Raw genomic sequence first — 13726 nt, 5'->3', positions numbered from 1 at the left:
ACAACAGTCTTGACAGTAGAGGGCTACTTTACCAAAATGGCCCACTTCATCCCCTGCACAGGCTTCCTTTCTGCTGAAGAGACAGCCCAGCTACGGATTAGTGATCCCGTCCGCCTCCATAGCCTTTCAGAGCGCATCACCTCCAACCAAGGGTGTCAGTTCACGGCCTGGTTCTGGCGCAAGGCCTTGTGCCTGCTGGGGGTCCGCACATGCCTTTTCTGCACTTACCATCCCCAGTCAAATCCTCAAGCAGTATCCGTGACATTACATCACTCATTGCCAGTATAATTGGTCCTCACATCTCCCTTACCCAGAGATTGCATAGCCACATGGTCTGCATTGTTGTAGGGTCAAAGCTCCAACTATGGGTATCACCCCCAATTCCACCTGCAATTACCCCCATCCTCTCCCAACCCAGTTGTCTCAGCCCTAGTACAGCGGATTTCGCAGGCTCAGAAACAAGTGAAAGAACAGCTGGTCAAAGCAAGAGCAGACTGTATGCAGACCAGTATTGATACCAAGGGCCCATCTGATCAATGGGACAAAAGGTATGGTTCTCCACAGAGCATATCCACACAGACAGATCTGCTCTCAAGCTGGACTTTTGGTTCCTTGGCCCTTTTAGGATCCTGTGACATGTTAATCCAGTCACGTTTGTATTTCAACTACCTCGCTCTCTGAAGATTCACCCTGTGTTTCATGTATTGCTTTTGAAACCTACACGGAAAACCCTTTCCCTCACAGGACACAGCCACGTCCTCCACCAGTACAGGGTCAGGGCCGTGAGGAAGATGTGCCAGTGGGAAATCTAAACATTGCATGAAAACATCCAACCTCAGGCCCTGGTGCTCTCTAATTTAAACTTTAATTCCTTGTTCTTTTTATCACACACCCCCCCACTCCCACCCCAATGTATTCTCATTCATTACGAGCTCTCATTATGCAGAAATATTTGAATTCCTGAATAGACTCTAACAGATTGTTGCACTATCTCATTGTTTCATTATTATTTTTTCTTTCCTTGTATTCCCCCCGTCTGTCTGTCTGTCTCATGTGTTGTCTCTTCTCTTATACCCAGATAGTTCCTACCCTAAAGAGTTTACAGTCTTTTTGTTCTGTGTTTGTACAGAACACAGTGTGGTCCTGATCTGATTAGAGCTCCTAGACACTATGATAATACAAACAAAAATATATGTAGCATTTATTTCGGAGGGGGAAACACCTACCTGTGTGTTGCTGACACTTGGTTCTCAAACTGTGAATGTTAAGCTGCATGTTACCTTGATGATAACAGGGAAATTTTAAAGCACAGCCAAGGTGCTAACAGGGCCGGATTAACCTTTTGTGGGCCCGGCACCAAACATATTTGTGGGCCCCCCTGGGGGCAGTGGAGCATGGCGCTGGGAGATCAGTCCCCTGAGCGAAGGGCCAGCCAGGGCAATGGGGCATGGCATGGTGGGGGCGGCCCTGTTCTGCACAGCCCAGCGCGAGGGCACTGTTTACAAACTGGCAGTCACCAGATGCAGGGGCGGCGAGTTATATGGGCCCATGGTCCCCGTGCTCCAGGAATATTCAGGGCCCGGAGGCCTGGCTCCACCAATGTTCGGGGCCAGGTGTCTCTCCTGGCCCCGCCTGTTTCCCCTGCGCACCTCCCCATGAACATCTCCTGGCCCCGGCTGCTGCCCCAGGGCGAATTAAAAGGGCCCAGGGCCCCTGGCCGCTGCCACCACCACCGGTAGTGCGGTGGGGCTAAGGCAGCTTCCTGCCAGCCCTTGCTCCACACCGCTCCTGGAAGTGGCTGGCACATCCCTGTGGCCCTGGGTGGGGTGTCTCCGTGCGCTGCCCCCACCGTGAGCACCAACTCCATAGCTCCCATTGGCCGGGAATTGCAGCCAATGGGTGTTGCGGGGGTGGTACCTGTGGGCAGCAGCATGGAGACCCCCCACTGCCCCCCGCCTAGGAGCCACTGCCAGAGGGGTGTGCAGGTCGCTTTTGGGAGCTGCCCGAGGTAAGCACCGCACTCCTCACCCTCTCCTGCACCCCAACTCCATGCCCCAGCCCAGAGCTTGCACCCAGCACCCAAACTCCCTCCCAGAGCCTTAAGCAGGTGAGTGTGGTGGGGGCGGGACTTGGACCTGTTCTGGGCACCACCAAAAATTATACAAACCTGCTGCCCCAGGGCATATGCACACTGGCCTGCCTGGCCTTATGCTGCCAGAGGGCCCCTTCCCCTCAGGGGCAGGACCATGCCACACCATGCAACCCCCCACCCAACTCCCCCGACTCTGTATGCCCAGTGCCCCACAGACTGCCTCACCACAAATGCACAGCACCCTGCACACCACCATCCCTGACTACCACCCCTGCCCAAATCCCACCACAACTGCCCAGCACCAGACCCAGAACTCCCCCCGCACACACAAACCTCCCCCACTGCCCAGCTCCTCCCACCCCCTCACAGACCCACTCCCCCACACCCTGCCCCCTGGCCGCACTCACTGGCACTGCTGAGCCAGCACAGAGCAGGGATCCCTGCTCCCAGCACAGTGTTAGGAGGCAGGACAGCTGAAGCCCAGAAGCACAGAGAAGCCCCATCTGCCACGGCCCCACGCAGCCCTCCCTGCCTGGCACTGGCGGTGCCCGCAGTGGAGGGGGCATTTCCTTGCAGGGTCAGGGAGGGACGACAGCCACCAACTTTCCCAGCCTGCCACTTCCACAGAGCGGCAGTCGAGGCCGGCCCCACTCCTGGGGAGCCCAAAGCAGACCGGCCCGGAGGGCAGAGGCTGAGGGCTCCCCTCCACCCCAATCACTGGCACTGCCTGCCAGTCAGCAGCCTGCCAGTGACAGGGGTGGAGAGGAGCCCTCGGCCAGCCGGCTGCCGGCCGAGAGGAGTGAGCAGTGGGTGGGGGAGAGGGACCAGGGGGTGGAGAGAAGCCCTGGGCCAGCAGGCCAGCTGAGAGGAGCTAGCAGTGGGGAGGGAGGGGTCAGGGGGTGGAGAGGAGCCAGTGGCTCAGAGTGCAGCCCAAGTGGAGCGGGCTTGGTGGGGGCACCTTTTGAATGTGGGCCCGGCACCGGTGCCCTTTTAAACCCGGTACTGGGTGTTAATTCATAGGCTTTAACAATCACAGCATTAATATGGTGTTATACAAACAATGGCCCAAGTTCTACTCCCCACGACACTGGTGTGACACAAAGCAGAAGTTGATCTTGCCAAGTACAGTAGAATCTCAGAGTTACGAACACCAGTGTTACAAACTGACCAGGCAGCCACACACCTCACCTGGAACGGGAAGTGTGCAATCAGGCAGCAGCAGAGACAAAAGGGGGGAGAAAAAGCAAATCCAGTGCAGTACTGTGTTAAATGTAAACTACTAAAAAAATAAAGGGAAAGCAGCATTTTCCTTCGGCATAGTTAAGTTTCAAAGCTGCGTTAAGTCAATGTTCAGTTGTAAACATTTGAAAGAACAACCATAATGTTTTGTTCAGGGTTACGAACATTTCAGAGTTACGAACAACCTCCATTCCCAAGGTGGTCGTAACTCTGAGGTTCTACTGTAAATATTAGTATTATCCTCATGTTACTGATGGAGAAACTGATGCAGACTTTAATGGCTAGATAGATTACGGCTTTCATTTCATGAACCTTTTGCTCACACTGAGTGCCTCTCTTCTTGAACTGGGGGGTGAGAAGGAACGTGCCCAACCTGAAATACCATCAGTCTGTTTTTGAGAGATACTGAAGTCAACAAGAGCTGCAGGTGATCAGGATTTCTGCAAAAAATCAGGCCACTTAATAGGTGCCTAAATGATGTAGTTGCCTAGCCCAAGTTTGAAAATTTTGACCCAAGAAACCAGGGTGTGTGTAACCTGGGTGTGTGCACATGGGTGTCCTGCTGTGATAAGGTCCCAATACAGTCCATGAGTGGTAGAGGCTCTCTATCCTGGGGAAGGGAAGCAAAGCTCACAGTAAGTAAAACACAGCTTTCACAAGCTGCCGGCTGCTGGAACGAAATGACTTTTATGTTCAGCTTTTTAAAATTCTTCAAGAAAATGTGCCATTTCCAAGCAACGACAGTCTCTGTATTGTCACCACAAAGACACTTATTAATCTGAAGTCTCCTCTGCCTGCAGAATGAGCTGGTTCATTCAGATGTCATCAAGCTGTCAGTAGAGGGAACAACGATGGAAGGGCCAGAGGGACTGCAGCTGCAAACAATTGGTATGAGCCCAAGTTCTCACCATCCTGATAATTAGTGACATCAAACCTCTAATCACTCATGCATAGAAATTAAAGCAGAGAGCTCTCCAGGTGTGAGGTGATGGGGAGAGAGACTCTTAAAGAATCCTAGGACCTAATCACATCAGCCACACTATCAGAGGCTCGTTCACCTGCGCATCTACCAATGTGATATATGCCATCATGTGCCAGCAATGCCCCTCTGCCATGTACATTGGCCAAACCGGACAGTCTCTATGTAAAAGAATAAATGGACAAGTCAAGGTTCCTTCCCCACTCCGAACTCTAGAGTACAGATGTGGGGACCTGCATGAAAGACCCCCTAAGCGTATTCTTACCAGCTTAGGTTAAAAACTTTCCCAAGGTACAAACTTTGCCTTGTCCTTGAAGAGTATGCTGCCACCATCACACGTTTTAAACAAAGAACAGGGAAAGAGCCTACTTGGAGACGTCTTCCCACAAAATATCCCCCCAAGTCCCCTTTCCTGGGGAAGGTTTGATAAGAATCCTCACCAATTGGTACAGGTGAACACAGATCCAAACCCTTGGATCTTAAGAACAATGAAAAATCAAGCAGGTTCTTAAAAGAAGAATTTTAATTAAAGAAAAGGTAAAAGAATCACCTCTGTAAAATCAGGATGGTAAATACTTTACAGGGTAATCAGATTCAAAACACAGAGAATCCCTCTAGGCAAAATCTTAAGTTACAAAAAGACACAAAAACAGGAATATACATTCCCTCCAGCACAGCTTATTTTATAAGCCATTAAACAAAAGAAAATGTAACACATTTCTAGCTAGATTACTTACTAACTTTACACGAGTTGTAAGGCTGCATTCCTGATCTGTTCCCGGCAAAAGCATCACACAGACAGACAAACCCTTTGTTCCCCCCCACCCCGCTCCAGATCTGAAAGAATCTTGTCTCCTCATTGGCCATTTGGGGTCAGGTGCCAGCGGGGTTACCTTAGCTTCTTAACCCTTTACATGTGAAAGGATTTTGCCTCTGGCCAGGAGGGATTTTATAGCACTGTATACAGAAAGGTGGTTACCCTTCCCTTTATATTTATGACAGGACACAAATCAGATGTCAAGAATTATAACATTCATAAACCAGTTGGAGAACACTTCAATCTCCCCAGTCACTCAATTGCAGACCTAAAAGTCACAATATTACAACAAAAAAAACTTCAAAAACAGACTCCAACGAGAGACTGCTGAATTGGAATTAATTTGCACACTGGACACCATTAAATTAGGCTTGAATAAAGACTGGGAGTGGATGGATCATTACACAAAGTAAAATATTTCCCCATGTTTATTTCCACCCCCCCCCCACCCACTGTTACTCTCACCTTCTTGTCAACTGTTGGAAATGGGCCATCTTGATTATCACTACAAAAGGTTTTTTTCTCCTGCTGCTAATAGCTCATCTTAATTGATCACTCTCGTTATAGTGTGTATGGCAACACACATTTTTTCATGTTTTCTGTGTATATATGTATCTTCCTACTGTATTTTCCACTGCATGCATCCGATGAAGTGGGTTTTAGCCCACGAAAGCTTATGCTCAAATAAATTTGTTAGTCTCTAAGGTGCCACAAGTACTCCTTGTTCTTAAAGAAAGGTTACTCCTCTTGGCTGTTAGCAGATCTAAGTCAGAGTCTCTGTGGAGATGATGGTCGCTAACCTGGGAGAAGGTTTGACTCTCAGGCTACGTCTTTACTGCATGTGAAACTGTGATTGTAGGGTAGGCATGCCCACTCTAGCTTAAATCTAGCTAGCTCATGGGAACATAAGAGTTGCCACCCTGGGTCAGACCAGTGGTCCATCTTGCCCAGTATCCTGCCTTCTGACAGTGGCCCGTACCAGAGCTTCAGGTGGAGTGTTCAGAACAGGGCGTTTTTTGAGTGATTCTCTGTCTTCTACTCCTGGCTTCCGGCAATCAGAAGTTTAGGGTTGCCCTGAGCTTGGGGTTGCATCCCGTCCAACTTGATTAATTTCCGTTGATGGCTCTGACCTCCAATAACTTAGCTTGGTTTTTTTCAACCTAGACATGATTTTAGCCTTCACTACAACCAAAGGCAATGAGTTTCACAGGTTAGCTATGTGTTGTGTGAAAAAGTACTTCCTAATGTTTGTATTAAACCTGATGTCCATTAATTTCATCAGGTGACCCCTCATTTTTGTATTGTGGGAAGGGGTAAATAACAATTCTCTAGTCACTTTTTCCACACATTTCTTGACTTTATAGACCTCTATGATATCTCCCTTTCTCTAAGATGCACAGTCCTAATTTTTTTGTTCTCCCCTCGTATGAAAGCCATTCCATACTCTTGATCATCTTTGTTGCCCTTCTCTGAACATTTTCCAGTTCCATTGTATTTTTTTTGAGTTGGGGTGATCAGAACAGGACACAAAATATTCAGGATGTGGGTGCACCAGGGATTTATATAGAGGCATTCTGATATTTTCTGTTTTATTATCTATCCCTTTCCTAATTGTTTCTCACATTCTATTACTGGTTTTGACCTATTCTGTGCATTGAGCTAAAGTTTTCAGAGAAGTGACCATGGCAACTCCATAATCTCTTTCTTGAGTGGTAACAGCTAATTTAGAACTCACCATTACATATGTAGAGTTGGGATTATGTTGTCCAATGTGCATTACTTTGCACTTATCAATATTGAATTTCACCTGCAATTTTGTTGCCCAGTCACCTAGTTTTGTGAGATCCCTTTGTTGCACTTAACAATCAAATATGGATTTAATGATTTTGAATAATTTTTTTATCATCTGCAGATTTTGACACTTCACTGTTCACTCTCTTTTCCAGATCATTAAAGAATATGTTAAACAGTACAGGTCCCAGTGCAGATCCATGGGTGGGATCCCGCTGTTTACCTCTCTCCATTGTGAAAACTGACCATTTATTCCTACCCTTTGTTTCCTGTCTTTCAGTTACTGATCCATGACAGGACCTTCCCTCTTATCCCATGACTACTTAGAGTTTAAGAGCCTTTGGTGAGGAACATTTTCAAAGGCTTTCTGAAAATCCAAGTGCAATATATCTAGTGGCTCACCCTTATCCACATTTGTTGACTGCCTCAAAGGCATGATTTCCCTTTACAAAAGCCTTGTTGACTCTTCCCCAACAAATCGTGTTCATCTGTGTGCCTGATAATTCTCTGGTACTAAAGTTAGACTCACTAGCCTGTAATTGCCAGAATTGCCTCTGGAGCCCTTTTTAAAAATTGGTGTTACATTAGCTATCCTCCAGTCATCTGGTGCAGAGGCTGATTTCAGGGATAGGTTACAAACTATAGTTAGTAGTTCTGGAATTTCATATCTGAGTTCCTTCAGGCTAGCTGCCTAAGTACTTACCCAGGGTCCCAGGCAGGCTTGTGTAGCCCATGCTGAAGCCCATGTTGTTGTGATTTCATTGCTCTTGGTACCTGAACTACCGAGATTAAAGCTAGCATGGATATGCCTACATGTGCTGCAACCACATCTCCGATTGCAATCAAAGCAATGGTCATTTCTATCTAGATGTAGCTAGTCAAGCTCAACAACGTTACCCATCTTCCTCTCACCTAAGGTTAACCTCAACTAGCTACAACAAGGTATAAACTATCAGTTCCTTGCCTCCGTCACACCAAGAGAGAACATAACAATCGCCATATTGGGACAGACCAAGGGTCCATCTAGCCCAGCACGCTGTCTTCCAACAGTGGCCAGTGCCAGGTGCCTCAGAGGGAATGAACAGAACAGATAATCATCAAGTGATCCATCCCCTGTCGCCCATTTCCAGCTTCTGGCAAACAGAGGCTAGGGACACCATCCCTGCCCATCCTGGCTAATAGCTATTGATAGACCTATTCTCCATGAACTGATCTAGTTCTTTTTTGAACCTTGTTACAGTCTTGGCCTTCACCACATCCCCTGGCAACGAGTTCCACAGGTTGTCTGTGCGTTGAGTGAAGAAATACTTCCTTTTGTTTGTTTTAAACCTGCTGCCTGTTACTTTCATTTGGTGACCCCTAGTTCTTGTGTTATGAGAAGGAGTAAATAACACTTCCTTATCTACTTTCTCAGTCATGACTTTATAGACCTCTATCATATCCTGCCTTAGTCATCTCATTTCCAAGCTGAAAAGTCCCAGTCTTATTAATCTTTCCTCATAAGAGCTAAGCCGGGTTAGCTGTCTTGCTGTAAAAACATGCCTATTTTGGGAGAGAAGATACAGCCTTACAGAGCTTGCAGAAGGAAATTCCCTTTGCACAGAAGAATGTTTCAGAGTTAGCAATTTGTAGAGAGTGTAATATATTTGTGAGAGGGAATTACTTTGATACATGCTGATGGTGAGTCACAATATAGGATCTCCAAGGAATGAGGGAGGGAACTGGGACTGGCTGAGTAAGGATATTGGGAGTCGGGATGTAGGGGGACTGGGAGTGTGGAGGGAGGAGACTTCGCCTTTTGGGGCAATGGGACTGGGATACAAACCTAAGGAGTGGAGACTGGGACTAGCAAAGTGAGCAGAATGGACTGGGGTAAGGAACCAGTGGTGGGGCAGGGGTTTGGGGGGGGACAGACAGAACAGGGACCGATTCTATGGGGTTGGGTAGAGAAGTCTGTGCCTAGAGCACACTCCCATTCAGATCCTGGACTGGGACCCTAGATTCCTTACTCGCCTTCCTCTGCTGTCAGCAAATATTTGTGAAACCCTATGGTAAAGTGTCTCGTCCCTTTCTAGTGTTGGGCCACATAGACGATAACAACCTACTACTGCTATCAGTTACTTTGTTAACTCAAGTGACAGGGGTCTGTGTGGTGGATCTAAAGGTTCCAACCCTTCTGGTATACCATGTAGGTGTCAATATGATGCTTACATGATGGAATTTCATGGGTCGGGGGAAGGAATTCCAAATGTTTAAAAAAACTCTAGGAACTTACACACAAACTATATTAAAAGAACGTTATTAAAGTTGCAAAGTCGAGCACTCAAGAGTTAGGAAATGCCAGAATTAAGGTTGCAGTGCAATTTGGATTCACCCTGCAATGTGTGTACAAATTATGAATGGAGCCCTACCAAATTCACGGTCCATTTTCATCAATTTCATGGTACTAGGATTTTTAAAATAGTAAATTTCACAGTTTCAGATGTTTACATCTGAAGTTTCATGGTGTTATAACTGTGAGGGTCCCGACCCAAAAGAGTGTTGTGGGAGGTTGCAAAGCTATTGTAGGGGGGGTCATCACTTTTGGGGGGGGGCAAGGCTGGCCTTACAGGTGGGTGATTGTCCAGGGCCCCATGGTCAGAGGGGTGCTGTGGTCCATCCCTCCCCCCATAGCCAGCCCAAGGCCACTTTAACTCCTGAGCACTGGGCCCAGAGTTGGGGAGGGGCAGGGCTGGGAGCACCCCAGCCGGGGGTTCCTATTGTGCGCTGGGCTCCAGCTGCTAGTCCCCGTAGGGCTGGGGAAGGACAGGACTCCCTCTTCCCTGGGGTGGGTCAGACCCATCTCTGGGAACTTCCCCTGGCTGCAGGAAGCTCCATGGCTGTGCTGCCTTCGGAGCTGGAGCTTTCTGCAGCCAGGAGAGGTTCCCGAAGGTGGGTCAGATCTCCCCCGTGCTGCTGGGGGCACCACAGCTGGGGGCTCCTACTGTGCACCAGGCTCCAGCTGCTAGTCCCAGTCAGGCTGGTGAGGGACAGGACTTCCTCTTCTCTTATAGGAGCCACTCCTCAGACTGGGCCAGACCCACCTCTGGGAACCTCCCCAAGCTGAACTGGGACAGGGTCAGGCAGCAGCTATTCAATATTTTGTTTTCTCCAAATTGTTCAATGTGTGGCTCCAGGCCTTATTTACTGCCCACTAGTCAAACCCTGCCCTGAAGACATAATTATTAATTTCCTCCACAGGCTTTTCTGTGGGCCCCATCACTATAATATCTGAGAGCTTCACAGACATTAACAAAGGACACAACATCCTTGGATCCAGAGATGCCAAGGTGGGGCTGGAGAGAGAGGACTTATTCTCTTTCCTTCTTTAAGGTCATCCTGGGGAAGGATCTGTTCTTGAAACAGTGCAGGTCTGGTCCATTTAGGTTCTGATACTATGCCCATTGCCATGCTGAGTGCCTTCCAGAAATAAGAACTGAGATTTGGCAAATTTGATGAGATGTTCTGTGGGAACATAGTGGAGTGCAGGGAAAGAACATCTTTGATATACTGTGCTGCTGAGGAGGGGAGAGGCCGCCATCTAATGCTGCCCTGAATCAGAGGCTCCGAATTAGCAGGTGCTTAGCACCCACCGGCAGCCAATATGAAAAAATATTTTTTCAAAACCTTCATCGATGGAATTTGTGCAATAACAAAGAAACCTATGCTTGATATCATGGCCGTCTTTCTGACTGACAGCTCTCCCTCTCTCTCTCTCAAATAGGTTGTGGAACTTCCTTTGATTTTCACAAGAAGATAGATTATTTATTTCTCGTTGGCACTGAAGAAGGGAAAATCTACAAGGTAAAAACCATTTCAGGGAAACCTCTTTTACCTCTCATCACTGCTGTCTATTTTATAGAGTTGTCATCTTAGTCATTTCCCCAGAATATGTAATAAAATGCAACTTCGGTCCTTCAATCAGATCTCCATGGGTGGACTCCGATGCTCATGGGAAGCCCTGGTGGGTTGCTGGAATATGCCTGAGCAGAGCCAATTGCCACTGGGGTCTAAAAGAACCTCTATAGAATAGAATCTTGTATAAAGATTGTTTTGTACAAACTGCATCCCAGAATACAGAATGCAACTGCAGAACTAAATAAGAAGGGAGTGAGAGAAATGAAGAGGGATACAGCCCGTGCCTCTGAGCCCATGCCCCCATGACTATGAAATGGCAGGAATAATTTAATCTGCTTTTTATTAAATCACAGGACTTTCTAGCCCTCTCTTTTGTAGAGAGTCTTGAAAATGCAAACTGTAACCAGTGATAGCTCGAGAGGGAAGTCTGTTCCCTGTCCCACTCCCATTGCACGCAGCGTTCCCCTGGCCCGGCTTTTGGGGTCTATTAAAATTATAGCCACAGGGCCTTCAGTTTGGGTGAGGACCTTTAGCCTGTATATGGCTGGTGGGGCAGAGCTGCCCAGAACACAGCTATGGCCGCCGCAAGCTCCTTCAAGCCGACTGCCTTCAGCAGACTCCTCTGCTGAGCTGGAGGATATTCTGATGTGGCTCTCCCTCACTCCCCTGCTGAAGTTGCTCCACTCTGAGCCTGCCTACTGGAGCAGACCCCGCATGCAAATAGGTCCATGGATCACTCTAGGGCTTAGACCAGAGATAAGAGCCTGGACACCAAGAGTGCACATGCTCAGATGCAGAAATTTGGGACCCTAGGGAATTTTTGCTGCAAAAATTTAGGTGCTGAGTGAGGTTAGGCTGCAGCTGAGTGGGGGGCTTGTGGGTGTCAGTGGAGCCCAAAACGGACTTTGGCACCTAGGTACCTTTGTGGGTCTGGGCCCTCATGTTTCCACATTGTAAAATGAGGACATTGATCCCAGCCTCACTGGGAAGGTGTGGTGATAAAGGCCTTGATCTAGCAAAGCACTTGAAACCTGTGCTTTCATGCTTTGCTGGATTTGGGGAGGAAGTCTTTAAAGTCTGTACAATGCTAATCTCTGCCAGAGCACGTACACAGCCTTTGGGCAGATGGGGACATAGCAGCCCACGACCTCCAGCTTATCTAGGCAGTTAGTTCTTGCAGAACTCTCAGAAATGTTGGCAAGTGTCCAGAGGTGCTCATTCCCTTTGCCACCATAGTGTTAATTAGAAAGACGGGTCTAACTTCAAATATTCGAGAAGAATGAAGAATCAAGGGTAAACTCCTATCTGGATGGACATGCCTATAGACTATTTGTTAAACTGTTTTAAAAAGTGAGTTTCTGAAAGCTTTTATTTTTCCAAGGGGTGAAAACTTCCTAACAATCAGCAGGATAATATGTTAATTTTTTAGCTGCAGAACAATTACAGAGAATTTCAGAAAATAGTGTGATTAATAGCATTTCTGAAGCCAAGAAATCATTATCTTAATTACACACTGGTCTATCTACTGCCCTTTTACATAGAGGACAAACTGTTTCTGCATTAATATGAACATATAATGGAAAACAGCCTCTTTACATATTATCCACTGTTTGTGACTTGTTCAGACCTGTGTATTGAAAGGAAAGTTGCAGTTACACGAACCCTGCAAATTCAGATCACGTCTTTTAAAGTGATATTAATTATGAGATCAAGTCTTGGGATAGAATCAGCGCTCAGCCACTGTGCGTGTGTCCAGAGACACTGCAGTGACACTGTTAGACTATGTCGGAGAAAGAGAGAGATCTAGCCAAAGTCTTTGCTTGGGTTCTACTTAGTCCTTTCTGAAAGAGTTGGCCTGAGAAAGGACTAAAAAAAAGCTAACTTAGCACCTCAGGATCTGGCTCATAATAAGTAACAGCAACAACTTTAAACCCTTTTTGATTTTTTTCAGTGGTTTCTAACGAGATCTGAATTTTCTCAGTCCTAATCTGCCTGAGGCTGTCAAGATGGTTGCTGCCTATTTGATTTGTACTTTTTGTTCCCCATTATAAGCCCCCTTTGAAAAAATTGTTTCTTATATTACCTTGATACATAGCGTTTCTGTAAGTAAACTAAAGAAACCCAACAGGATTCTGAAGACGCTCCTAACTGTCCACATGTGTAGGGAGAAATTGAAGAGTTCTGTGTCAGGCCAAGGTGTTTAGTGCAAGCTGCAATGCTGCTAGCTAACATTACAAACAAGTGCTGTAACCTCTATGAATTCGTTTTCCTTCTCTATATTCTACACCAATGTCTTGTAACCCTATGGCCAGCTGTTTTATTACAATATTCCTTTACTGGTGTTAACAGATTCTTTGTTTTACCATCACAACTTAATAATAGTACTAACTTCCTGAGAACACACCTATCATCAGCTAAATAGGAGAAAAACTTACTAAGCAAATCTGGGACAACAGTCTGGAAGATGAAACAGATTCTGCACATTCTTGGTTTGGGTCTAATCATCCTTTTCCTCGTCTTCAAAACTTTCACGCTGAAGGTCAGACTTCACATTTTTCAGTAGTGTTTGATTCTGAAATGTGTAATAAGCAGCCTCAGCGAATAGGAGAGTGAGGGGAAATATTTGCCGACTTCTTTCAGTTCCAGACAGCTTAGAAGTTCTTTGTAACTTCAGTAGGTAACAATTTCAGACAGAAATCTCATTTGTTTTTCAAATTGGAAATAAGGCACACATTTTTAACATTGAGGGTGATTTACGATAGGAACAAAAATTCACAGAAGAGATGGTTTAGTCAGATACAAGTTACTGGGCTCAATACAGGGGTAGCTGGGTGAAATTTAACAGCCTGTGATATACAGCACGTAAGACTAGATGATTTAATGGCCTCTTCTGACCTTAAACTCGATGCAG

At 46.7% G+C, this 13726-nt stretch overlaps 1 protein-coding gene across 1 annotated transcript in view; it reads left to right on the top strand.

The window, feature by feature from the left end:
* DNAI1 (dynein axonemal intermediate chain 1) overlaps positions 1–13726 on the top strand; it is a 263518-nt gene that overhangs the window by 121491 nt on the left and 128301 nt on the right. The window contains exons 15-16 of the mRNA XM_074952263.1: positions 4132–4219; positions 10682–10761. Coding sequence (XP_074808364.1) covers positions 4132–4219; positions 10682–10761 — 168 coding nt within the window. The remainder of the gene's footprint in view (positions 1–4131; positions 4220–10681; positions 10762–13726) is intronic.

The sequence above is a fragment of the Natator depressus genome, chromosome 5 (assembly GCF_965152275.1).
Source record: "Natator depressus isolate rNatDep1 chromosome 5, rNatDep2.hap1, whole genome shotgun sequence".
NCBI classification, from domain to species: domain Eukaryota; kingdom Metazoa; phylum Chordata; order Testudines; family Cheloniidae; genus Natator; species Natator depressus.
Note: the sequence above shows the minus strand (reverse complement) of the source record. Positions and strands in the feature narration are given on the sequence as shown.